Raw genomic sequence first — 27530 nt, 5'->3', positions numbered from 1 at the left:
TGGAATATAATCCCTTCTTGGTAGTAACAGGATTTGAACCAGCAACCTTCCAGATAGCAATACAGATCCTTAGCCTTAGAGTCACAAATCCACCCAAACATATTTAATTAGGCACTGGATGTGTATGTACAGTAAACAGTCGTTTATTGCGGTTAATCCATTCCAGACTCTACCGCGATAAATGAATTTCCGCGAAGTAGGATTCTTTATTTATAAATCGAATATTTTTGCAGTTAGAGCATAGAAAACCTGTTTACGACCTTCTAAATACGTTTTTTAAAATTATTAGAGCCCTCTAGACATGAAATAACACCCTTTAGTCAAAAGTTTAAACTGTGCTTCATGACTAAGACAGAGATGACAGTTCTGTTCCACAATTAAAAGAATGCAAACATATCTTCCTCTTCAAAGGAGTGTGCATAAGGAGCAGAGGATGTCAGAGAGAGAGACAGACAGAGAGAGAAGCAAACAATCAAAAATCAATGGAGGAGCGTCCGTATCCTCTAGGCCCCTCTGCTCACACCCCCTCCGTAAGTGAGAGAAAGAGAGAAAAAGCAAACAATCAAAAATCAATACGTGCTGTTTGGGCTTTCAAGTATGCAAAGCACCGTGCGGAAAGCACATTGTATATCATTGAGGAGTTTTATTTAACATGTAATACGTGCTCTGATTAGGTAGCTTCTCAGCCATCCGCAAATAGCGTCCCTTGTATGAAATCAACTGGGCAAACCAACTGAGGAAGCATGTACCATAAATTAAAAGACCCATTGTCAGCAGAAATCCGTGAACCAGCAAAAAATCTGTGATATATATTTAGATATGCTTACATTTAAAATCCGTGATGGAGTGAAGCCGTGAAAGTCGAAGCGCGATATAGTGAGGGATCACTGTAATTGCTTCATTTTTTATTATTTTATTATAATAAGGTTTAAACATAAAAAGTTGCTTGTTTTATGTTTCAAAAACTAAATTCTGTAAATCGAGAGTTTTGCCTGCAAATTCAATCTCCCCATGAGCAAAATGGCTAGGCACTGTGACAGTATTATTGCAGATACTAGATCAATCCACTGATCAATCTCTCTTAACCCTTGAAATTGTTGTTTATCAAAAAACCTGAGTACTTAATGCCAGGAATTCTTTCCTCTGGGCAGGGCAACAGGCTTTTTTCCCATAAAGAAATGTGACCTCATATTTGACTGTTCCGACTCTCATAGACCCCACTTAAATAATATTGTACAGTTAATCCCTTAAACACATAAAATTGAGAGTTATTTTGGAACAGACTTTTAATATATTAAATTAATAATTAATTAATTGATTAATAACATTTATATAGAGCTTTTCCACTCTGCTAAAAATATTACTTAGATGTTGGGGAACCACTTCAACCACCATCAATGTGTAGCACCCACCTGGATTATGCAGTGGTGGCCATTTGTACACCAGTACTCTCACCACACATTAGCTATTTGGCAATGAAGGCATGAGAGAAATAGTTAGCCAGTAAAGGACAAGGCATGATTCTGGGGGGAAGACTGTGGTGGAGTAATTTAGTCAGGACATCCAGAAGTACCCATCTGTTTTTGAAAAATACTCAAGGATCTCTTATGACCACAGAGGATCAGGACCCCGGTTTTATGTCTCATCTGAAGGATGGAGCCAATTTTCACAGTGCGTGTCACTAAATATATTTTGGCCAGGAATTGATGCAGAGCCAGGAGCATTTGGTTTCAGTGACACTTTATTACATAGTAAGTAAAACTGTGCTGGGTTTGTGAAGACAAATAACCCTCAGACGTGGAGCAGCACTTGTTTTACAGAATTGACTTCACATTACATATTCTGGCCAACACTTCATATGCTAATGGCCAACACCTTTTTGCATTCTGCCACTATTGTACCCTGCTTGCTCATTTATGCCCACTGCATACCTTACACCCCTTATGCTAACAGTCAAAACCTTTTGGCATCATGTCACCTTTGTCTCCTATCATTTTCAACTGTGTCCCCTTATTGCTAATCCTCCATCCTGTACATTGTGATAATATTTCAGGATGTTAACTCTAATACTGATAGTCTCTAAGGGCTTTATTATATGGGTGGATAATCCAGTAGGTTCCCTCTTTAAAAACAATATAACATGTGCTTAATATAATAAATGCAGAAAAGTGTAAAATTAAGTGTTCAAAAGTATCATATAAAGTTAAGTACTCGTCAAAGTGCTCAATAAGTGCTCAAAGTGTTGACATAAAAATACACATATAAGAATGAAAATATATTTAATAAGTATAAAACACAAGTATAAGTATAAAACATAACATGGCTGTACTGTATATATAACCAGGTAATTAAGATTATATATCTCCAGTGCAATTTTCCTGTCTTAATCATTAATTCCAGTGCTCATCATTGTCACTACAAATCAGTGCTCATCTTAAAAGCATATAGTCAAATATATGCTTAGTCTACTCAGATATATGCTTAGCTGAAGTGCTTAGTATTTGCTTCAGATATATGGTTAGTTTTTTTTTTTCTATACGCAGTGTCCTTAACTGCACTGGGGCATAGGTACAATTGACATGTCTGAGAACATCTCAGACGTGAAAAACCTACCCTGGCATTAAGGATTGAGATATTTTTGTTTTCCAATGCAGTATTTTAAAAATAAAATACTATGAGCACTAATTTTATTGTCCTAGTTTAGCAGCAGTTTCTAAGTAAAGAAATGTTTACATTTGACACAAACACAGATTCTATGCACATTTGAGAAGTTACCTGTCAGGTTTTAGTAAAAAATTGACTGTCCTGCCCTTATTTTTTGAATAATCAGCCTTTATTTCGGGGTGGAGATTGCTGAAAAAATATCCTCAGGGTGTAAGGAGTAGCATTGCTTTTAAATTACAGCTTGCCAAAACTGCATCCAATTAGAATGAAAATGGCAGGAGACGTCAAAAACTGCACATGGATTAATGAAAAATTGTGTATTGCCACGCACAGTTATAAAAGCTGTTCTTCTCGTTGAAAAGGTTCTGAAAATTGTTATTTTAATTACTTTATAATGATAAAGTAAAAACAGTCATTTGCCAGTAAAGTTCAATGTCTGTTCATAAGAGAAAACAGCAGCTACTTCTGCAATCTCTGTTGACATTTTAGCATGCAATAAGCCATTAGTAAGCCACCTCACTTATGCACCACTGTAAAAGAATAAAAAAGCTGACATTCACAATGAACATAAAGACAGCTGGAACATATAGCAAAAAAAAAAATGTTATGGATTGTATTTGTCAGGATATTTCCCCATATGATAACTGTTTCTGACAGCAGATTTTTCTGAATTTATGGAGCACTTGATTGACAGCTAGAGGTACATATCCAGTCTGAAATCCTGGGACCTTGCAGAATCACATTTCATACTTCATGGAATAAAATGAAAGTTTTGTGCAGCAGGTAGAACTGAAAATTTTAAGTGGGTGGGAGGAAATCTACAAAACACAGATGAAAGTGGAATGGAAAAAAGTATAACATGTAGTCCTATAGACTGAACAGTCTTTATCAATAAATGATCTAAACATCATCATCATTATTAAGGAGTTTAAAATATTCAATAATTTTTTTTGTATTATCACCCTGCACTACATTCACACCTTTGAAAAAGACCAGTGATCATCTCAGTGCATAAGATTAAAATATAGTAAAGAGCTGAAGACTCTTTACTAATAATAGCCGCTCACAACTAAAAATGGGGAATCCAGGTTTGAACCCGCAAACTCTTTATTAGGAGGCACCAGCTGAGCAGAAATGTCAGTTGGGTGTAGATTGATATTTGGACGATTGATTTTACTCATTGATAGCACAGAGCAAATTGAATGATTTCTTTTTCTTTGGTTATATTCTTGAATAAAAGTGCACTTGTTTTGTTATACCTTTTGTGAAAGTGTTTATTTGATATTTGGACTTCAATCTTCACACATATACACTTCACGTCGCCATTTTGTCATTATTACAGTAAGATGAAAAATTTTCTGTTTTAGTAATGTGTTCAACATTTCTTGCCTTGTATTTCCTGTCATCCTACTGTGGACTTGAACCCGGACACAGACAGACGGACATCTTAAGTTCACCCAACACACGTTTTATTTATACAATATTTACAGTGCACTCCCCAGTGCCTCTTGCACCGTTCCCCCAAATGTCCAGGCCACACAGTCACAAATGCCTTTCTCCTGGCCGCCTCCAATCCTCTCTCCAGCTCCGTCTCTCTTCCACCCGACTTCCGCTCTCGACTGAAGGGAGGCGGCCCCTTAAATAGGAACCCAGATGGGCTCCAGCTGCTCCCCAGCACTCCTCCGCAGACACGCTCCAGTGTGGTGGAAGTGCCGGCTGCACACCCAGAAGCCATCCGGGTGTCCCCTGTCGTCTTCCCCCCAGCACTTCCTGGTGTGGCGGAAGTGCAGGGCTCCAGGGTTGTTCAGGCACCGGGGCGCCACCTGGTGGTGGCCATGGGTCCCTACAGGGCTGGGCTTCCAAGCCCTTTACCCGTGGCCCCCAATATAACCAGGGCGGACACCCCCTTGCGGTCTGGAGGAGGTATAAGCCCTCCTCCGGTCCTCCTGGGCGTCCCGATGCCACACTACATTTACCCAGATCACTGTAGACACAGAACACACATAAAATGTATATATTCCAAATAACGATATATTATTCAACCTATACAATTTCAAACACCTCACTCCCAGATAAAGAGACTTCAGCGTCTGAGTTGACTTCAGCTGCCTCAGTGGGGGATGAGTGAGCAGGCTGCCTGTTATCAGTACTGATTGACATATTTATAAGACAAAGACATTGATAAGGAGGTGCGAAGGAATTTAAGGTGGCCTGGGATTACAACTTTTTTCTTAGGCTTCAAGGATTCTAGTGTTAAAACAATGAATTCAGCTGTTTTAAGAGTAAAAGAACCAATTAAGACTTCAAAATCTTAACAACCGAGACAACTAAAATGAAGCAGATAAATGTCACTTGAGCAACAAGTGCTTCATCAGCAATGAATGATTTCTCATTAAGCAATTGGGTTGGAACAAAAACCTAAAGCCACTGTGGCCCTCTAGGGCCAACACTGCTCAGCCCTGATTTAAAGGGTCAAAGTTTTAAATAGCAAATATATTAAATGAAGTTAATTAGTAGTAAAACCTAGTCACTAATTAAGAAAATAGAATGAAAACCTGTAGCCACTGTGACTCTCCAAGATTGGAGTTGGCCACCCATGTAATACAGAAAAATGAAAATGCACAACAGAAAACAACTAAGTAAAAAAATCCAGTGTCATGTCATTTACTAACCCGTTTAATCTAGGCCAAGCTTGCGGGTGGTGCTGGAGCCTATCCCACCCAGTATAGGGCACAAGGCAGGAACAATCCTGAACAGGGCACCAGTCCATCATACGGCAAACATTCACACACATCAAACACACACTAGGGGCAATCTAGCGACACCAAGTCACCTATCCTGCATGTCTTTGGACAGTGGGAGAAACCTACACAGACACTGGGAAAACATGCAATGGAGCAGCTTGGACACAAACCTAGTCTACTTACTGTAAGGATCACTGCGCCACCATGCCGCCAAGCCTGTGTTTAGTTTTCAATTATAATTATGGTAGTGTCAAAATATTCTAAGGAACAGATCAGCGGCTAGGTATTACAAATTTCTATTGCAGATAATACAAGTAATTGTACATAAAAATCACTCATAAAGTCCTCTCTGAAATCTATTTGGCAGTGAACAGTTTAAAATAGAATTAATAAGTGAGATACTGCATATAAACGTGTCTTTTACCTAAGCTTTAGAAGTATGATTTTCTTTAGGGTGCAGAGTTCGACACAGTACATAACAAAGATTTATATTCATTTTAATAAGAATAAAAGTTTCTCTATATGCATTAAAATGACTTTTCTAAATTGAGGGTGCTTGTTATATTTTAAAGGAATGTTCATAAAATTATTAACCTTATAATTCTCTTGTGGGATTATTAGTATAGATACATTTTTTATAACCTTACATTTTCATCATCATGTGCCAAATGAAATTATGAATATACAGTAGTTAAAACTTTGTGAAGATAAAATTAAAGGTACAATAGCAATGCATGCAATGACTAGCTTCATATAAGGGATGAATGAGCACATTGGCCTCATTCAGTCAAGGGAAGTCAAGAGTAAAATGATTTGTGTTGCATTTTTCCTCCCTAAGTAAAGATAAGTCTTTGAATATAAACAGTATTCATGAATTACAACTGTATTAATGCAATACATTTTTTTTTACTTTTGCTTTCAAAATGCAGAAATTTAAAGTATCTGTTACTAGCTATATTGAATACAGTGTCACACATGGGTGCCTGAGGATTACCTTCCAGGTCCTGAAGAGAAGCAAGAGGGGGTGCCAATGCTAATAATATTGTCTCTTTTCTTTGCCGTAGCTCCAGGAAGGCACCTCAGCCATGCCCCTGCTCAATGAAACCAAGCCTCTTCTGGTTGGGACCTCATAAATTCAAGCCGTCCCGGAAGATGCCGTCTCAGTCTGAGTAATACAGTCCCAAACCAGCTTGAGAGAACAGATAATTCTGAGAAGCCATAGAATCTAAAAATGCATATATCACGCCTAATTTCTATTGCCTGCGGTGGCATGGTGGGATGGTGCCCTGCCCAGGGTTTGTTTCCTGCCTTGCACCCTGTGTTGGCTGGGATTGGCTCCAGCAGACCCCCGTGACCCTGTAGTTAGGATATAGCGGGTTGGATAATGGATGGATGGATGGATAATTTCTATTGTGCCACTGCAATCTCATTTTTGTTCTTTGTTTTGGACAGTGGCAATAAACCATGGGGCCCACTTGGCACCCTGACTTTTCTTTGGTTCTCCTCTCGCTCATTTGCGCTTCATAACAGACATCTATCATAGGTTAAATTACTTGGCTATACACCAACTGTAATCTTTGATTTTTATACTGTGAAGAGCTTTATTTATTATCCTAACATATAAAATCATCTTTTATGTGTTAATAACTATTAACACATCTGCTTTAAAAAAGAATTATAGTAAGAGAAGCTTATCCAAGAGCATGGACAAGAGTTTACCAAATATTATTAAGTGTGATCTGACTGGACAGAACAACAGGGTAAATAGAAAATAATGAATGTTCCCTAAAAGTCCTCTCATAATAATTTAAATGCTGAGAGACACAAACAAAAATACTGTGAAACATTAAAAGAACGTGATTATTATTTTTTTTTTATCCATGATAGGCTTTTGCTTCATCAAATTCATCGAACAGAAAATTAATGAATAAATATTTACAAAACAAGCTACAGGTGGGAGAAAGGTACTTAGGACCTATGCCTTACTATCATGGTCACAGCTTCTACTGCATTTCTGGATGAAACAATGTTTATCTTGAGATCACATGTTTGCTTCATTTTCACATGGTTTTCTTCTAAGAATCATGTTACCTATCACAATTCAGAAAATGCTACAATACAGATTGGCATCTGTAGTGGAAATTAGCTCTATGAACTTACAGTCAGGGTATTGTCAAAGTTTAAAATACAATGAGGTATACATATCTAAAATTTCTGCTAGACAAAACATTTCTAAAATTTCTGCTTCAAAGTCTAAATTATGTTTAAAACTCAGAAAAATGAATTCTACTGTGACACAGAAACAAAATGTGCATCTTTTAAATATATTTAAGATAGCAACAGCTACAGAATGTTAACCTGGATATTTACACTGCATTTAAGTAAGCCATTCAGTATATGAAGGGGTAGAGTCTGATGATTATTTTTAGTTTCAATAAATCTTTGTTCTGCTCTTCAGATTGCATGGAGCTATAGTTTTGAATTTCAAACATTACACTGATATACACTGGTATTTTTGATAATAACATTTATTTCTATAGCACATTTTCATATACAAAATGTGGTACAAAGTGCTTTACAGAATGTCAATGGAACAGTTACAAGAAAAGAAAAACAAATTCAATTCGGTAAGAATAATAAAGAATAAATAACAAAAAAATAAATAAACACGGGTTTTCATCAATATAATATCAGTAGAAGGGTAGAGTCCTTAAACTGTATATAGTACTCTATTGAAAGTCTCTAAATGGATGTACTGGTGAAGGTTAGAGATGTACTGACGTGTTGACATCATCTTTGTAATCAAGAGAGAAGCGGGGGGAGTTGCTGAGAGTATTTTTTGTTTTCTTTGGTACTAGGGTCATGTACCATGTTAACCTTAATAAATGCAATGAGAAGTCAAGCAAAATTACACCTTTTATTAGCTAACTAAAAAGATTACAATATGCAAAATTTTGAGGCAGCTAAGGCCGATGAAAAGAACTGACAAGGTAGCCTTCTCTGAAGTTCTGCCTGTGCCACACACTAGTCCAGGTATGATTGAGGAGATTAGGAGGCTCAAATCTTGGTGCAGGATTGAGAGGTATAGGTTTATGGGGCATTGGAATTCCTTTTGGAACAGATGTGACCTGTTCCACAATGACAGGTTACATTTGAACCAGACGGGCACCAATGTGTCGGGTAGGAGTATGAGTAGGTTAGTCGAGGATTTTTAAAGCTAGAGAATGAGAGGTAGGGAGTTTAGGACAGTCCAGGTTTAGAACTGTACATGTTGGAACATGATCATAGATGGTGTGTCACTTGCTCACAGATTCTGCTAACAAATGCCTCCTTATCTGCACTTTGAGCCCTAGCAGCCACCCTTTACATTTCCCTTTACAGACTGGAGTTGTAATCAAGCCATGTGCTGCGACTCCTTTTAATGATATCTAGGGTGCCCTGCAAGATTAAACACCTCCATCAGCAACACCAACATAACCCTCAGCAACCTTCAGTGTCTTGCCATGTAATGTCTCCCACATCACATTAGGATGAGCAGTTGCACCCAAGTCTGCAAGTTCTTCACACAAACTACATGCAAACTCATTAGAAAGAGTCTGATCTTGGAGTCCGGCTGGGTCCAGTCTCATTCTCCCAGTATGTGGTAGCTTACTGAACTTAAGTACACCTTCAGAGTAGCTACAAGCAGTTTATTGTCAGAATTCAAGAACTGGTCACTTTTGTAGACCATGCAGTTCTGTAGGAGCCTCCAGCGTCTGCCCACGAGGATGTGATCGATCATCATACCACAGTATGGGAGTATCAAGTTCAATGATGCGGCTAAAGATGCTGGAGCCAAGATCCAGCAATCCACAACCCCTGACCTTTTGCAAAGTCAAGGATCATGGAGCCACTTTCACCACAGTCACCAGACCCATGGGGACCGACATAATCCTCATAGCCAGCCCTGTCAGTGCCAGTGGTCACATTGAAGTCACCTGTGACAAGAAGAGTGTCACCTTGTGGGCACACATCAACCACCAAGCGAAGACGTGAATAAAATGTCTCCATCACTAAGACATCACTCACCGTGGTCAGAGCATACACTCAGACAACAGACAAGGCACCCAGAGAGCGCCTTAATCATAGTCTCATAATATGTCTTGTTGAAAGGAGCAACATCATACACCATCAAAAGGAGCCGATCAGCCACAGCAATAGCTACTCACTGAGTATGACAGCCATCAGAGCGACCAGACCAATAAAATGTAATATTAATAAATGTAAGTGTACCCACTTACAGAGATCTGGCCGGTCTTAAATCTGCTCAACTCAGAGAGTATTGCCACTGAAATGCAGAGTTTATGAAGCTCCTCTGACAGCAGAAAAAGATGATCATCATGCCAGAAAAACAAGACACGTGCCTAACTGGATAGCCCACCTTAAATTGCAACCCAAGTGATGCCATGTCCTGGGTATGATGTTAAAATGCATCCGGCCCTGCAAGTGGTCCTCCACCTTGCAGAGAAATCTTGGGGGTTGGTGGCAGGATTGGAAATCCAGCCACTGTAAAAACCTCAGCTCTGAAATGGCAGAGAGGACTCCTTTCTGCTCTCTGCAGGAGTAGCTCTGCTGCAGCCACCCATAGGAAGGTTGTTCGCATTTTTAAGGGGGTGGGGGAAAGCCCACGGAAGCCTCATCACCGGAAGAGTAAAAACTGTAGGAAAGCCAATGGGGTATTGTATTTTGGGCATCAGAACTTGTGTGATGCTGAGGCATCGCCCCATGACATGATTGAAATGCTTAAAATTATGAAGGGATTTAGTACAGTGGATCAAGACTGTTATTTTAAAATGAGTTCATCAAGAACAAGGGGGCACAGATGGAAACTTGTTAAGGGTAAATTTTGCACAAATATTAGGAAGTTTTTCTTTACGCAGAGAACCAGAAACACTTGGAATAAGTTATCAAGTAGACAGTAAGAGTTTATGTTTTTTAAAAGAATGAAGTGGATAAGATTGGTGAACTTTGTTGGGCTGAATGGCCTGTTCTCGTCTAGATTGTTCTGATGTTCTAAAGATAAGTATGATGATAGGATCAGATTGCTCAGATGGAAGATCGTTTAAAAGTGTTTAATCAAATGGAATTTTAAGAGAAAAAAAAATAAAACATGATTTAAGTGTGTTTAATTTTTATTGTCGTTTTATTTTTAATATCCTGGTGGTGTGATGATCCATTGCTAGTAGTGTGGTCCTTTCATAACATATTCATACAACAATTTAAAAGCCGGCATCACATATTTACTGGTATCCAAGATATTTTCAATACTTTCAGAAAGACTAGTGTTTGTATTTACTTATAGATTATATTTAGAAGTATTTAACTGTAGTTATTTCTATGATAACATTTGTTTCATAATTTGGTATAGCCACTCAATAAATAGATAGATAGATAGATAGATAGATAGATAGATAGATAGATAGATAGATAGATAGATAGATAGATAGATAGATAGATAGATAGATAGATAGATAGATAGATAGATAGATAGCAGCAGCATACTGATAAAAACAATGTTAATTAAAGAGTGATAAAAATGCAGTGCAAGTTAAAAAATGCAAGGTGGAGAGTGCGAGGCAGGTATAACAGACAATAACACTGTAATGTTAACGTTTACCCCTAGGGTGGGGACGCATAGTGTGGAGGAGGAACGATCTCCTCAGTCTGTCAGTGGAGCTAGGCAATGACAGCAGTCTGTCGCTAAAGTTGCTCCTCTGTCTGGAGATGATAATGTTCAGTGGACGCAGTGGGTTCTTCATGATTGACAGGAGCCTGCTCAGCGCCCATCGCTCTGCCACAGATGTCAAACTGACCAGCTCCGTGCCTACAATAGAGCCTGCCTTCCTCACCAGTTTGTCTTTATGCTGCCTCCCCAGCACACAACCGCATAGAAGAAGGTGCTTGCCACAACCGTCTGATAGAACATCTGCAGTATCTTATTGCAGATGTTGAAGGATGCCAGCCTTCTAAGGAAGTATAGTCGGCTCTGTCCTCTCTTGCACAGAGCATCAGTATTGGCAGTCCAGACTAATTTATCATCCAGCTGCACTCCCAGGTATTTATAGGTCTGCACTCTCTGCACAAAGTCACCTCTGATGATCACGGGGTCCATGAGGGGCCTGTGCCTCCTAAAATCCACCACCAGCTCCTTGGTTTTGCTGGTGTTCAGTTGTAGGTGGTTTGAGTCGCACCATTTAACAAAGTCCTTGATAACATTCCTATACTCCTCCTCCTGCCCAGTCCTGATGCAGCCCACGATAGCAGTGTTGTCAGTGAACGTTTGCATGTGGCAGGACTCCGAATTGTATTGGAAGTCGAATGTACATAGGTTGAACAGGACCGGAGAAAGCACAGTCCCCTGCAGCGCTCCTGACCACAATCTCAGAACTGCAGTTCCCATGACGCACATACGGAGGTCTGTCGGTAAGATAGTTCACGATCCATGCCACCAGGTATGAATCTACTCCCATCTCTGTCAGCTTGTCCCTAAGGAGCCTATTGGATCTTGTGGTTTATTGGTTGATATGATCATATTTTGTTCCCTGATACTTGTCATCTTTTTCGCCATCTGGCAGAAACAGTAACTTAATAGTAACCTAGTACTAATGACCTAGTAATTTGGCAGTGAGGCTGTAACCTAAATTATTAAATAGTAATTTTGATTAGCTTGGTTAACTGCAAGGTCAAGAAGGATTTACAACCAGCAGCCATACCATGTGCACTTCAGAAGAGGTCATCCACCTGAACCTATGCATGTTTAGACCTGGCCAATACTTGGATGGGAGACCAACTAGGAAAAAGCTTGGGTTGCTGATGAAAGACATGTTGGTGAGGCCAGCAGGAGGCACTTGACCTGTGGTCTGAATGTGGATCCTAATGCCTCAGTGTAGTGGTGGTGACAAATGTGCTGTAACAATCCTAACTCTCTGCAGTCATTAAAGATTCTTGGGCATCCTTCGTAAAGAGTAGGGTGTATCCCGATGTTCTGGCTACATTGCCCACCACAGCATGGTCATTCTGGCGCCCAAATTATACTCTGTCTCTGACTGGATATCTAGCTCACCACCTAACAGCAAGTGTGTGGTGAGTGTACTGGTGCAAAATAGCTGTGGTTGCATCATCCAGGTGGATGCTACACATTAGTGGTGGTTGAAGTGGCACCCTAATCTCTGTGAAAAACACTTTGAGTATCTTGAAAGCACTATATAAATGTAATGAATTATTAGTATTATTATAACACTTTAAATTTTTATATGGTTGCTTGCAGTACTGGCCAAGCTTTGCTTTTGACATGGGGATAGATTGGTCTGGTTAATTGTTGATATGTTATGAAATTGTTGACATAGCGACTACCCTTTATGTACAGAATGTACAAAAAACAGCAGTATGGTATTAATCATGTTTTTGTGACCTCAATATTTATCAGGAGCACAGACATATAACTGAATGTTAGCATGATATAGAAACAACATTTTGTGTAACTAAAGTGTCCATGAATGGATTGAAATGTCCAGGAAAGGTGGACACGTTTTAGCAATGAAGAATGATCAGGTTGCCTACTCACGTCCACTACTGTTGACAATACTGAATATACCCTTTACACAGTTCTGGCAATCAGGCATGTGCCTACTGGATTAAGTGGGTTAACAGTCTACTAGAATATGTTGAAAACTAATGGTTAAGTACACTGGATGTTCCTTCTATGTTCACAATACTTTTCAATGCAAATTACATGTTGCCATCCAAACAGTTTGCTTGTTTAAACATACACATTACACAGCTACCAGATTGCCCTATTAATTTGAGCTATTGGATGCATTGCTTTTTTATGCAATTCTTTGATTTACAACTGTCTATGTGAAAGGGATTCTTTTAGCCTACCGAGTCCGAAGATGACATTTGGTGGTTTTTCTAATTTAGTACTTTTTTACTGATACTGAAGGAAAATGTATCATCATACCAGTAAATTATATCTTTATATGTGAACTTTCTTAATCTTATGACTCTATGAGTGCCATTCTGTTGTCCATATCTCCTATTCTTGTAGAGTAACAAAGACATTAGTAGTCAGAAGGTAGAGGAAGGATAATGCTGGGACATGAAAGATAACAAATATTAATAACAATATACTTGGACTAAAGTTAAGTTGAGTGACGCAGTGCTTGCTTCTGTGTAAGTCTGAGGACAGTCAGCGGGAGCTGCAGGAGTAAAGGAAGGCCCCGTGAGTGGCGCCATGATTCACAGGTACACAGGCCTGGCAGCGTGAGTCAGGGAGGTTCGGTGCAGCGCCCTTTAGGGGCCACAGACTGCCGCAGGAACTCAAGCCTAGGAGCAATAAAATTTGGTGGGGCACCATGCCAGGAGCCATGGGCAGCAGGGAACCAAACCAAGCAGAGAAGGTTGGCTGTGACTGTCGGTTAGGCATCTCCTCTGCAACAAGGTCCCATTCAGGGTAAGCAAAGGAGACGTCAATTTTAAAGGGATGCATCAGGGATTGAATTTTCAAAAGAAGAATCCTGCCTGTGTTTTTAGTCTTTAAAGGATAATTTATTGACTTGGTTTTAACCTCCAGCATTTAATACTGTTTTTATGGATTATTTATTAAATGATAATTTTTGATACACTGCTCTTATTGGATACTTTGTTTTTGTTTGCATGATTTAATAAAAGCATTGTTCACTTTTTGCCCCTACCACTTGCAGCATGTGTGTCCTCATCTGCCAGGCTCATCTCTGTTATGACTATTGACAATCCGGGTTCAAGAGGTTCCCGAATGGAACATATAGCATGGAGCCGACCTGGACCGTCACTGATGCATAGTCAAAATATATTGCGGCAGTCCCAGTGTGCATGCCAACATCAGCACTACTTTATCTGGAAACTGACAAAATTAGCTCAGAAAAGTCAAATAATTGGTGGTAATAGGTGGCTGTAGGCTCCGAGATGGCGGTGCCCCTGGGGTGGACGAAGTTCACCCTGGGTTCCTCAAGGCTCTGGATGTTGTGGGGCTGTCCTGGTTGACACGTCTCTGCAACATCACATGGACATCGGGGGCAGTGCCTCTGGATTGGTAAACCAGGGTGGTGGTCCCCCTTTTTAAGAAGGGTGACCGGAGAATGTGCTCCAACTATAGGGGGATCACACTCCTCGGCCTCCCCGGTAAGATCTATTCAGGGATGCTGGAGAAGAGAGTTCTGTCAATGGTTGAATCTCGGATTCAAGAGGAACAATGCAGATTCCATCCCGGCTGTGGAACACCGGACCAGCTCTACACCCTGGCCAGGATCCTGGAGGGGGCTTGGGAGTTTGCCCAACCAGTCCACATGTGTTTTGTGGATTTGAAGAAGGCATTCGACTGTGTCCCTCGAAGCATCCCGTGGGGTGTGCTCCAAGAGTACAGGGTACAAGGCTCGTTGTTACGAGCCACTCAGTCCCTGTACAGGAGGAGCAGAAGCTTGGTCCGCATTGCTGGTAATAAGTCAGACTCATTTCCTGTTGAGGCTGGACTCCACCAGGGCTGCCCTTTGTCACAGATTCTGTACATAAGTTTTATGGACAGAATTTCTAGGCGCAGCCAAGGAGCGGAGGGGGTCTGGTTCGATGACCTGAGAATCTCGTCTCTGCTATTTGCGGATGACGTGGTTCTGTTGGCTTCATCGGACAGTGACCTCCAGCTCTCACTGAAGCAGTTTGCAGCTGAGTGTGAAGCGGCGGGGATGAGAGTCAGCACCTCCAAATCCGAGGCCATGGTTCTCAGCCAGACAAGGGTGGAATGCTCTCTCCAAGTTGGGAACACAATACTGCCTCATTGAGGAGTTCAAGTATCTCAGGGTCTTGTTCACGAGTGAGGGAAGAATGGAGCAGGAGGTTGACAGACGGATCGGTGCGGCATCCGCAGTAATGCGGGCTTTGCAATGGTCCGTCGTGGTGAGGAGAGAGCTGAGCCAGAAGCCGAGGCTGTCGATTTACCAGTCGATCTGTGTTCCTACCCTCACCTATGGCCAAGAGCTTTGGGTAGTGACCGAAAGAGCAAGATCGTGGATACAAGCGGCCGAAATGAGTTTTCTCTGCAGGGTGGCTGGACTTTCCCTTAAAGATAGGGTGAGGAGTTCAGTTATCCGGGAGAGACTCGGAGTAGAGTCGCTGCTCCTCCACATTGAGAGAAGTCAGTTGAGGTGGTTTGGGCATCTGGTCAGGATGCCCCCGGACGCCTCCCTGGGGGGGGGGTGTTCCTGGCATATCCCACTGGGAGAAGGCCACGGGGCAGACCCAGGACACGCTGGAGGGATTATATCTCCCAGCTGGCCTGGGAATGCCTTGGGGTCCTCCCAGAAGAGCTGGAGGATGTTGCTGGGGAGAGGGAGGTCTGGGCTTCCCTGCATAGGCTGCTGGAACCGCGACCCGACCTTGGATAAATGGAGGATAATGGATGGATGGAAGGTGGCTGTAGGACAGTAGTTGGCAAAAGTAAAAAGAGCACAGAGGTTGCCCTTTATAGTTTTGGATATAGGAGATGTAATGACTGGTCTTCTTCAAAAGGAAAATTGATAATTGGGCATAAGCATATGTATGCAAAATTAATAGAGGATTAGACATCCTGTGAAAGGTGATAAAGACAGCTACCAATTTATAATACAATTTGGTATCAGAAATTAACAGAAACTTACAAAAATAAAAAAAAATTAAAAACATGGGTCTTTCCTAAATCAGACGATTGGATATAGTGGCAGAAGAAGAGATGAACTTGAAGAAATTCAACAAAGCCAAAACAAAGAAAAGATTACAAATAAAAGCCTTATAAAGAAATCCAAAGAAACTTCAAGAAATGGTTAGAAGCAAAGGTGAGAGTTAAAGTAATCAATTCTAACAGTCAAGAAAGCAGAACAATAAAATGCTATAAGGATGGACTGAATGTCCAGAATATAAGAAAGAAATCAGAATAAATCATACTGATTTCTTCAGGACAGTTAGGAAAATTAATTTGAAAATGAAGGATTCAACAAAATAATGACTTATGAAGAGAATGTAACTGAGAATTATTGAGAAAAAAAGCACCTACTGAGTTAATCAGAGAAACAGAAAATAAGGAATGGAAATTACATGAAACCACAACAAGCTACAAATAAGTACAATTGTAAAATCAGTATTGCCTAAAGAAGACATCCAAAATAAATGGAAAGAATATATGGAGGATTACAATTCTGTTTGAAAGTATGTGAGCCCATACATTTTCATGTCTTTGGAAAATGTTTTACAAATCTTCTATTTAATGATGATGAGATAATGGGAACATATCATATTTCTTCATTATTTATGATATTAAATATGTTTATTTAATCAAGAGAATGGATTAAAATATTGCCCTTGTTCACTGTCATTGTATATGGTATACCTGTATGTTTTGAACTTGTCTGTGTGATGCTTTTCTCCAGATTTTCTACAGCTGTGTTGGTTAGGTTGATTATTAACTTCCAAACTGGCATTTTAGGATTTAATATTATTATTTAGTTTATTTAGTTTAGCAGGAATGTGCACTTGTGCGTACCCTGTAATGGACTTGAACCCTATTGGAAGTTCCCATTTTTGCACCTGATGATGCCATGCTTTAATTAAAAAGAAAGGTCTGGAAAAACACAAGCTGTCAGATCTCATCACACATACTGTAGATAGGAATAGACAACATTCATTGCACATGCTGCAAATGCTCTTAGTTCATGTTTTTTTTACTTGACTAAACTGTGCTACAATGCAATTCAAGCTGGAAAAGCACTGACAGAGAAAAGAAATCACGATTGATGACAGCTAGCACATTTCACTGATATAGAGCTGGACAGATGAATACACAAATGTGCAACTTGTGCCTTTTCAGGTCACACTAGACTAAGAACAGCTGAAAATCCCCTTATGCAACACTGCATTGCATCTTCATTAGTAATCAAGGCATAATCAAAACAGGAAAGAAAATTGCCAATTATCAATAAAGTGTTTGAAATAAATACATAAGCAATTTGCATTGGAATTGCAAAGTACCTATGGCAGAAGTAAAGAGAAAAGAAATAAGAATTATATACATTATGTAAACAATAACAAAAATGATGGAAAATGTAATGTATGTTTCTGGTTAAATTTAAAGTTATCAGTGTGTTGTAAATCCGATTTTTATGCTTTGAGAAATATTTTTTCATGATTATTAATTTGTTAAACTGGCTCCTTATTATTGTTATTAGTTTTTAGTATTTTGTTAGTAGGATACTCACAGTGCAATTTCAGGCTTTTTCTGTATTTATTGCAGTATTGTTCTTATCATTGACATCATACTTCTAATATTACAACTGCTGTAAATATTTATGGAAAAAAAAGGTCTTTAGGCAGTTAGGAAATTTGGACCAAACTGGATTTATTAAAGGCAGACACTTAACTTCCAATCTTCAACACCTGTTTAATATAATATATTCACCCACAAAGTCTAACACCCTGGAGACATTATTACCGTTAGATGCAGAAAAAGAATTTGATATGGTTGAATGGAACTACATTGGAGAAATGTGGGTTTGGCCCAAACATTTGTGCATGGATCAAAATACTGTATACCAATCAAGAAACTTCAGTTTGCATTAACAACATTATTTCAGTCTACTTCAAACTAGAACATGGTACTAGACAAGGATGCCCCCTGTCACCACTGCTTTTTGCAATCGCCATTGAGCCACTGGCAGTTCACTGTCGAAGTGCTTAAGTGATAAAGGGGATTATCAGAGAAGGAACTGAACAGAAAATTTTACTATATACAGATGATATGGTATTGTATATATCAGATCCACAAAATACTGTGCCTGCAGTCCTAACAGCACTAACAGAATATCAAAAGATATCTGGTCTCAGAATTAATTTAAATAAAAGTGTGCTCTTTCCAGGGAGCTTTCAAGCACACAGTATTACATTGGACACCTTTCCTTTTATCATTGCAGATCAGTTTAAATACCTAGGGGTAAATACACGAGTAAACATAAAGCTCTTAATTAATACAATTTTGCTGTCTGCATGGAAAAAATTAAGAAAGACTTTCATAGATGGTCTACCCTTCTCACTTTAGCTGGAAGAATTAACATTGTCAAGAAGAATAACCTTCCTAAGCTTTTTTTTCTTTTTCAAAACATTCCAATATCATCAATAAATAATTTTTTAAGAAGTTAGATTCAACCATCTATTTGGTATTCAAAACATCCCCGTATCCAAAGAGCAACCCTACACCTAAGATCCATCATGACCTAAGGCAGAAGATGGCATGACTCTACCTAACTTTCAATTTTATCACTGGGCAGCATAAATAAATGAACATACACAGACTGGGTCTGTAATAGAAATAAAATCCTGCAATACTTTTTATATTCTTTGCTTTGTACCCCAATAAGTACAAGTTGTCACCAATATACTAACAACCCAATTGTGCTTCATTCACTCAGAATATAGAACCAATGTATGAAGTACAACAAGATAGAGAAGCTTTTATATGTGGCACCTCTGCACGAGAACCACCTTTTTCCACCCTCTCAAATATACACAGTTTATTAATGTCTGCAAAACATTCTGGATTAAATCACTTAGAGATCTGTACATCTTTGCATCCTACCAACAATTACACTCCAAATTTAACTTTCCAGCAACACATTTATTTCACTACCTTCAAATTAGAAACTTTGTTAAACAAAACCTGTCCAATTTTCCTCATCTCTCATCTATTTGTATTTGAAAAAATATTGATCAGTCTTGAGGACGCAAACAGCATTTCTGTAATATATAAAAACTTTTTAAAGTCCCTCCCTTTCAAAGATCCTAAAGTACAGTGGAAAAAGGATCACTCACTCAACATCTCAGAATAGGAGTGAAAGGTAGCAATGCACAGAATGTACTTGAGCTCCATATTCACAAAGCATACAATTACTCAACTTACAATCATCTGTCAAGCACATCTGTCTCGTTTAAAATTGTCCAAAATGTTTCCAGGGTAAGATCCAACCTGCGAAAGTTGCAATCAAGTTCCAGCCTCATTGGGTCACATGTTTTGGGCCTGCGTCAAATTAACATCATTCTGGACCAAAATCTTTATATGCCTATCAGACAGCCTTGGTGTCACAATCCCTCCTAACCCATTAACAGCTGTGTTTGGAGTACTTCCAGATGGGCTTAAAGTGAAGAAGGACAAACAAACTGTGATTGCCTTTACTTCACTAATAATGACAAGTGTACCACTATCTGTTATAGTATAAGAGAAATGTGATGACATCACAGGTCACCAAGCATATGTTTAGTGGCCAGGTTTGTTACTACAAACAATACTCTGGTACCCATGAAACCATCTCTATGGGCAGTGCCTATAGAAATAAGGCAAAATGAAGGGTGAAGTGATAATAAATAAATAAAAATACCAACCCATCTAAATACAGAAAATAAATCAGAATGACAACAAAATGTTCTTAGCAAATATGCAGTGCAAGGTAAGCCTACTTGCTTTCACCATTAAAATTTCTAAAATCCTTGCTTATGATAACAGATATTATGGAGTCTATTATTGAATAAAATATATTATGGAGTATGTGAGCTACTGAAGCATGTAAAATTAGGTGACAAACACGTAGTGTCACAGAGCTAGAAAGTGTGATTGTTAACAATTTGTTACATCATTTTTGTTTAGTTTGTTTTTTGATCAAAATATTGTGTTATTTTTGTTTTTAATATTTTACATTATTTTACTATTATTGTCACCATTTTGAGTATTTGATTTTTCATGGGCATCCCCATTTTATTTTTGTAGGTTGAAAGAACACTGCTGTTCTGTGCATATGGTCAATGAGATGTCGCATGGTTGCTAGGCATGTAATGCACATGCCATGTCATCTATGATATCATGGGGGTAATGATATATAATAAGTCCTCATGCATTAAGCAAGTGTCTGAACTCTGTGAAATCTTAGGAGAGGCCTGTTAAAGAATATTTTGAAAGTTTCTTTTTGCTTCAGAACACTTGTTTGGTTTTGGCTAGCATTTTGGTTTTGGTAACAGTTTCAAAATAAAAGTGTTTGACTGATCTAAGATTTGACTACTCTTTTGTTCACTCCCCCAAGAAAGATGTTGTCTACTGCTCATAAAAATAAAATCCAGCCAACACTCTTGTCCAATGTAAACTTAATAGAAATGAACGTAATTAGTGGTCCTTGTATGTGTAAGAAATATCATATAAAAACTAATGTGAAGATAACAAATACTATAATCACAGGGATCCCCTTGAAATAATAAAGTATCTATCTATCTATCTATCTATCTATCTATCTATCTATCTATCTATCTATCTATCTATCTATCTATCTATCTATCTATCTATCTAAATAGACAAGAAAATCACAAAGCAGGCAGATGATTGTACAGTCAGAATCTCAATAGCTATATCTGAGAGCAACAAGGGAAGAGATGTATTTACACTATGAATAAGATATAATTTCAAAACAGATGAACTAAAAAAAAACAGAAAATATATATGTTCTAGAATATATAGATACATGGTTGCTGATTTGTGTGTATTTTGCATATTTATTCCGATAGGTTAGGTTTAATTATTAAATGTGATTATTAAGTTAACAATAAATCTAATAATCTAGGAATAATATGGATGAAAAAGAAATCATTTGAAAGCGACCTTCTCGGTTTTTTGACTGCAACACATTTCAGGTCACTGTTACAGTTATTGAACTTGAGGTCAGTGATCCGAATGAAAACGATCAATAGAAAACTAGTCACATAAATATCACAAAAACAGGTCTGTGAGAACCTTATTTATGTAATAAGAAGAGTTAAATTTGATAAGAAATTGAAGCAATAGATGCGAAGTACAGAGGTAACAAAAACTTAATCTTTTAAAATAAACCATTCATTAACATAAATACTTCCAATAAATATGTCAATCATTCTTATATTTTGCAATAAAAAAAACACCATGCCAAAATATTTATATAAAATAAACATAACTGGATGTTAGGTCCAAATCATAAGGAAAATGAAAGAAAAATGTAATTCCAGTGTTTTCAAATCTCCAAGAAAATAAGCCTGTTAGGTCTCACAATTCTTTAAAAGGCACGGCATAGCTTGACAGGCTACAGCCCTTCCCCACTTCTTCTCTTCTGCTGTTCTAAACCAGTTTAGCCAATATTCTGCTGACATTACTAAAAATGTAGCATCTGAGGATATTTTACCTTTAATTATGTAACTGTTACTCTTCCTGCCCATATATATACATAGCCTCCTACCTTTGATTTCAGGTTCCAGGCCCACAATTGTTGCCTTCTTATTTTCTCTTTCCTTCCTCTTTCGCAACATTTCTTTCTGAAAGGAGGCGACTGACTTCAACAAGTCCTTCCCATCCACTTCCAGTGGTGGAATAACAATGCTACAGTCTAGGAACTCATTGATGGCATTCAGTAAGTCCTGGCGATCATCAGCTGAATAAGCAACTTCATGGAAGTGCTGAAATATAATGTTATTTTTGGTCAAGCAAACTATTACTTAAGAAATCTTAATTTATTTCAAACTGTCATGCATTCAAGACTTTGTTAACTGAATACATTTTGCTTCAAAATGTCATCACCTAGTATTTACAAAGAAATAAATATTGTACATACACTTTTAGTTTCACATATGGGTCAACTGAACTGAAGCATAGCATGATACAGATTCAAATATATAACTCAATGCCAGAGAATGCATAAAAATATAAATTTTGCGTAATGTAAGAAATAGAAAAAGAAAAATATGTTTCAACATACACTAACCTAAAGGATTATTAGGAACACCATACTAATACAGTGTTTGACCCCCTTTCGCCTTCAGAACTGCCTTAATTCTACGTGGCATTGATTCAACAAGGTGCTGAAAGCATTCTTTAGAAATGTTGGCCCATATTGATAGGATAGCATCTTGCAGTTGATGGAGATTTGTGGGATGCACATCCAGGGCACAAAGCTCCCGTTCCACCACATCCCAAAGATGCTCTATTGGGTTGAGATCTGGTGACTGTGGGGGCCATTTTAGTACAGTGAACTCATTGTCATGTTCAAGAAACCAATTTGAAATGATTCGAGCTTTGTGACATGGTGCATTATCCTGCTGGAAGTAGCCATCAGAGGATGGGTACATGGTGATCATGAAGGGATGGACATGGTCAGAAACAATGCTCAGGTAGCCCGTGGCATTTAAATGATACCCAGTTGGCACTAAGGGGCCTAAAGTGTGCCAAGAAAACATCCCCCACACCATTACACCACCACCACCAGCCTGCACAGTGGTAACAAGGCATGATGGATCCATGTTCTCATTCTGTTTATGCCAAATTCTGACTCTACCATTTGAATGTCTCAACAGAAATCGAGACTCATCAGACCAGGCAACATTTTCCAGTCTTCAACTGTCCAATTTTGGTGAGCTCATGCAAATTGTAGCCTCTTTTTCCTATTTGTAGTGGAGATGAGTGGTACCCGGTGGGGTCTTCTGCTCTTGTAGCCCTTCTGCCTCAAGGTTGTGCGTGTTGTGGCTTCACAAATACTTTGCTGCATACCTCGGTTGTAACGAGTGGTTATTTCAGTCAAAGTTGCTCTTCTATCAGCTTGAATCAGTCGGCCCATTCTCCTCTGACCTCTAGCATCAACAAGGCATTTTCGCCCACAGGACTGCCGCATACTGGATGTTTTTCCCTTTTCACACCATTGTTTGTAAACCCTAGAAATGGTTGTGCGTGAAAATCCCAGTAACTGAGCAGATTGTGAAATACTCAGACCGGCCTGTCTGGCACCAACAACCATGCCACGCTCAAAATTGCTTAAATCACCTTTCTTTCCCATTCTGACATTCAGTTTGGAGTTCAGGAGATTGTCTTGACCAGGACCACACCCCTAAATGCTTTGAAGCAACTGCCATGTGATTGGTTGATTAGATAATTGCATTAATGAGAAATTGAACAGGTGTTCCTAATAATCCTTTAGGTGAGTGTACATTTAGCCATTAATCATTAGTGTGCTGTATTTTACACTTTTGTGACTGTTGGATTAATTTGGTTATTGAAAAAAGATGAGAGCATGATGATAAGTATTAACTCCTATGAATTATCAACAGTACTTAATTGGGAAATGAGTTATAGATACGAAAATATCTATGCTTCAGATACAATTCTACCACCGTCTCCCTCTTCACATGATTATATTTCATATAGGGTTTTCAGGGCCATTCCATTGGCTCAAAGTTAATAACGTTTACGATAATGACAGTGACACTCATTTTGATCTAATGAAGTCTAACAATTGCAGTTATTTTTTGATAAGTTTAAACGAGGATGTCATTTTTCTTCCCCTATAAATTGAGAGGAATGTGTAGTAGCACAGTATTAACTGAGAGTGGATCATCTCCTCTTAGTACCATACTATATAGTCTGGTCTTGATACATTTCTAGTCTGGTGCCATCTCAGCTACACTGCAACTGAACCATATAGGGTTAGTTGATGGTTCTCTATAAATAGAGGTACAGTTTAATCATTAACATCTTAATAAATGATGACACAATAAAAACCCTGATAAAAATGTGTTCAATTTTGACATTTCCATTGTAAATTTGGATTTCTTCAAAGTCTTTAATTTGTCCTTGCTTCAAGTGCAAATATATCAATTTGTTATTTTACACAAGAACAGTCCTGAATAAAAACTGTACATATTAAAAAAAAAATTATGAGAAAATCTTCTGGCACTTGTAAATGTGGGTTAATAAAAGAGATGTTGTTATATATAAATATAATTTGATAGTTTACTTTTTTTCTTATGTTATTTTACATAATGCTGCAAATTAAAAAAAGATTCAAAATATGTGTGTAGTGATAAGGAAGGCTAATTTTGTTTTATTTATTTAATTTAATTTTTAAAAAAAGTACTGAACTAATAACAAGTTAAGAATACTGCATATGAATTTACTAGCACATTTGTACATATTTTGTTAAATGTTACAGAATGTGTCAGTATGACATTTGAAAAATGTGTAAAAAGAAAAAAAAAATTGATTTATTTTTATTCATACACAAACACACAAGGGGGTATTACAATAGGTGGGATACTCCTCACTTAAAATGGATTCATTTCCAGCCCTGCCAAATATTTACACTCTAAAAGGATGCTTTTACCCATTACAAAGCAATAAAACACATGCTTTCTTTTCTGTTTTTGGTTTGCAGGTGCCAATGATGTTTCATGCCTTTCCATTTCTAACAGTATTCTGGCTAGAGACAATTTAAAATCTTGTATAAGGTTAGATGAGTAAGCATCTTTTAAACTGGACTACTATGGGCTTCCAGTGCCTCCTGTTGGTCTATTAGTACAAGCAGTAGGTATATAGTAAATTATTCATAGTAAAAAGCAAAGACAAAAATCTGGTTTATACAGAAAAATAGTTGCATTCTAAGTCTTCTGGCACTTGTGAACATGATGTGTATATCTAGGTGGACACTATTCAAATAACTCTAGTGTTCTTTCAACGAAAAGTTATTTTAAAAATGAACATCACCTCTCTGGAGATAGTGAAGTAGGATAAAAGGCACACACTACTCTCACATGAGAAGCTAATCAGTACAATTGTTTAGTCTATGAACATGTCTGTTTAAAGCTAATTTCAGTTCCTTTCAATTTATGAACATATCATCCTGAACAACAATATTCTGATTAAATCTTATTAGATTGTACAGGTGAACAACCACAACAGGAAATCTGACTGTTTATGATGTGATTCTGTGCTGCACATCAGAGGCTGAATTTTTTTCCGATAATTTAGTTCATCAAATGTATTCAACCTATAATGCTGAAAACTATTTTTATGACAGCACAGCAGAGGTTGCCATAGTGACTTTTTTATAGAAAATGTCACAATATGATATTTGGAATAAATTGCAAACTATTTTTTATCTCTGTTAGTCTTGAATAACTGACCATAAGAGTAATTCTTGTGAACTGTGAAAACGTATTCAAGCACTAAATTTAAAAAACTTGTGGTGCAGTAGACAAACCATACACAAAAGATTAATAGCAACATGAAAATTTAAAATGGTATGTGAACCTCTTAACTATGAATGTTGGACCAGGGGTTATAAAACTAAAAATATTTTTCATACTTTGTTTAAAATGTCAGTTATTTTCTACCCCGTTTAGTCCTGAACAGGATTGTGGGGGGTGCTGGAGCCTGGAGCACAAGGCAGGAAAAAACCTTGTTCCATTGCTCAGAATGCCTTGCTTTTTCATTGATAAGAGAACTATGATTATATCAAGATGCAATGCATTCTGCTATGCCTCTTTAAGAGCCACTGCTATACTAAGCTAATAGCAAACTACAGGCAGTGACTTAAAACTAGCCATGTTAGCCTTGTTTTGAACTTTCCTCAACAGTCTGTTTCCACCGGTTGGCTGGATGTTTTTATTGAGTAATGTGTCAGGTCTCTTGCAGAGTTGGTGCCACTGGTATGCCCCTATTAGCGCATCTGTGGCCCACTGCCACATGGAGGCAAAGTCACTTTACTGTTGTCCACTGCCAACCTGTACTGTGAATACACAGACAATCCAGAGATGTCTCACTTTTCTTTAAATAAAACTGTGTGCAAGAATTAAGTTCCCATTATCACCTAACGCAGATAATAATGGGAATAGCAAGACTACCTATTAAGGTTTTCAGTTGGGAATGGAGCAGGGAAAAAGTCACCACAGGCAACTATAGCTTTAAAAAGTTCATGCATTACGTTAATATGAGTTGTAATATTCATGTTTTGAAGTTGCATTGTTTTGACACTTTTGTTGTCACTTTCAATTTAGGTAGACAAACATCAAGTACTTTGCAAACTTTTAGTAAATTATATCTGATAGAAATGTGTGTACATTACTGGAAACATATTGGTTTAGAATGAAAAAAATGTAAATAAATGTACCTTATCAGACATAAGTGTTGAGATGGAGCGGCCAATCTCATGGTAATCTATATTTGACTGGCTTGGTCCCAACAACACAAAAATAAATCTCACTGGAACTGGCACCTCCAGGACAGACTCAAGGAGAACAGCTTCACTGAGTCTCACTAATGCCATTGCTGGCTGCTCCAAGAACTCGACACAACCTGTAAGCAAATTCAAGAAATATTACAAAAAAAAATCTGTTGTGTCAAATTTCATCAAACTATCTACTGTATATTAATGGGTTAGCTTCATTACCATAGTAGTAAAAATGCCTAAAACATTTTCGATTTTGATTTGACAAAGTCTTTTATAAGAGGATTATTATAAGAGAATGTGTGAAAGGGGCTAGTGCAAACCCAGGCTTATCCTCTTTCAATCTTAATGCTCACCTTTTAAAGTCTTGAACAGCAATGAACAGCAAGTGGAGTGGAACACCACATGCAAGTTATGTGAATTGACACTACTAAGCTGGTTCTGTACAAGTGTGTGCGTGTGGGCATTTGATGGACGATGTCAGTTTCAGACTTTGCCCAGCAAGTGATCGATAAAGGGATACAAACAAATAAGAATATATTATATTGTCATACCTTTAGTCCATTTACTAATAAAACATTAATAGGAGCTAAACCTTAAAACGCTGACAGAAGAGGAAGACAATCTTACCGACTAACACAACAGTAGCTTCAGCATCATCTGGAATCTTTTCCAAGAGCTTTATAGATCTGTTTCGATGTCCTTCTGCATTATGGTGATGTGAACATTTCTTAAAAGGATCAAAGAAGACAAAACAATATACAGTAAGAATACTAACTAGTAATCATTTAATCAATTTTGTGTGCCTTTTCTTCATTTATTCTTGTTTGTAAAATCAACCACTGCCTCTCTCATGTGGCTGTATTTCATACACTATGCGTCACTTTCAGAGATGAAAACAGATTATACATTTTTAAGCTTTTCATATTGGAATCATACACAATAGTTTACAGTTTAGTGGCTGTATAAAGGTGGTAGATGAAAAGAAACTCATTTTGTGGCCTTGGAAAGTGAGTTGAACAGCTATAAAATA

At 38.1% G+C, this 27530-nt stretch overlaps 1 protein-coding gene across 6 annotated transcripts in view; it reads right to left on the bottom strand.

Annotated features, from left to right (window-relative positions):
- Positions 1–27530, bottom strand: part of slc4a3 (solute carrier family 4 member 3) — a 274743-nt gene that overhangs the window by 49638 nt on the left and 197575 nt on the right. For all 6 annotated transcript variants that reach the window (XM_039756390.1, XM_039756394.1, XM_039756391.1 and 3 more), the window contains 3 exons: positions 27128–27227; positions 26441–26625; positions 21746–21962 (listed from right to left, as the gene is read on the bottom strand). In XM_039756390.1, the coding sequence (XP_039612324.1) occupies positions 21746–21962; positions 26441–26625; positions 27128–27227 (502 nt within the window). The remainder of the gene's footprint in view (positions 1–21745; positions 21963–26440; positions 26626–27127; positions 27228–27530) is intronic.

The sequence above is a fragment of the Polypterus senegalus genome, chromosome 6, assembly GCF_016835505.1.
Source record: "Polypterus senegalus isolate Bchr_013 chromosome 6, ASM1683550v1, whole genome shotgun sequence".
Lineage (NCBI taxonomy): Eukaryota > Metazoa > Chordata > Cladistia > Polypteriformes > Polypteridae > Polypterus > Polypterus senegalus.
This window is presented reverse-complemented; position numbering and strand designations above follow the sequence as displayed.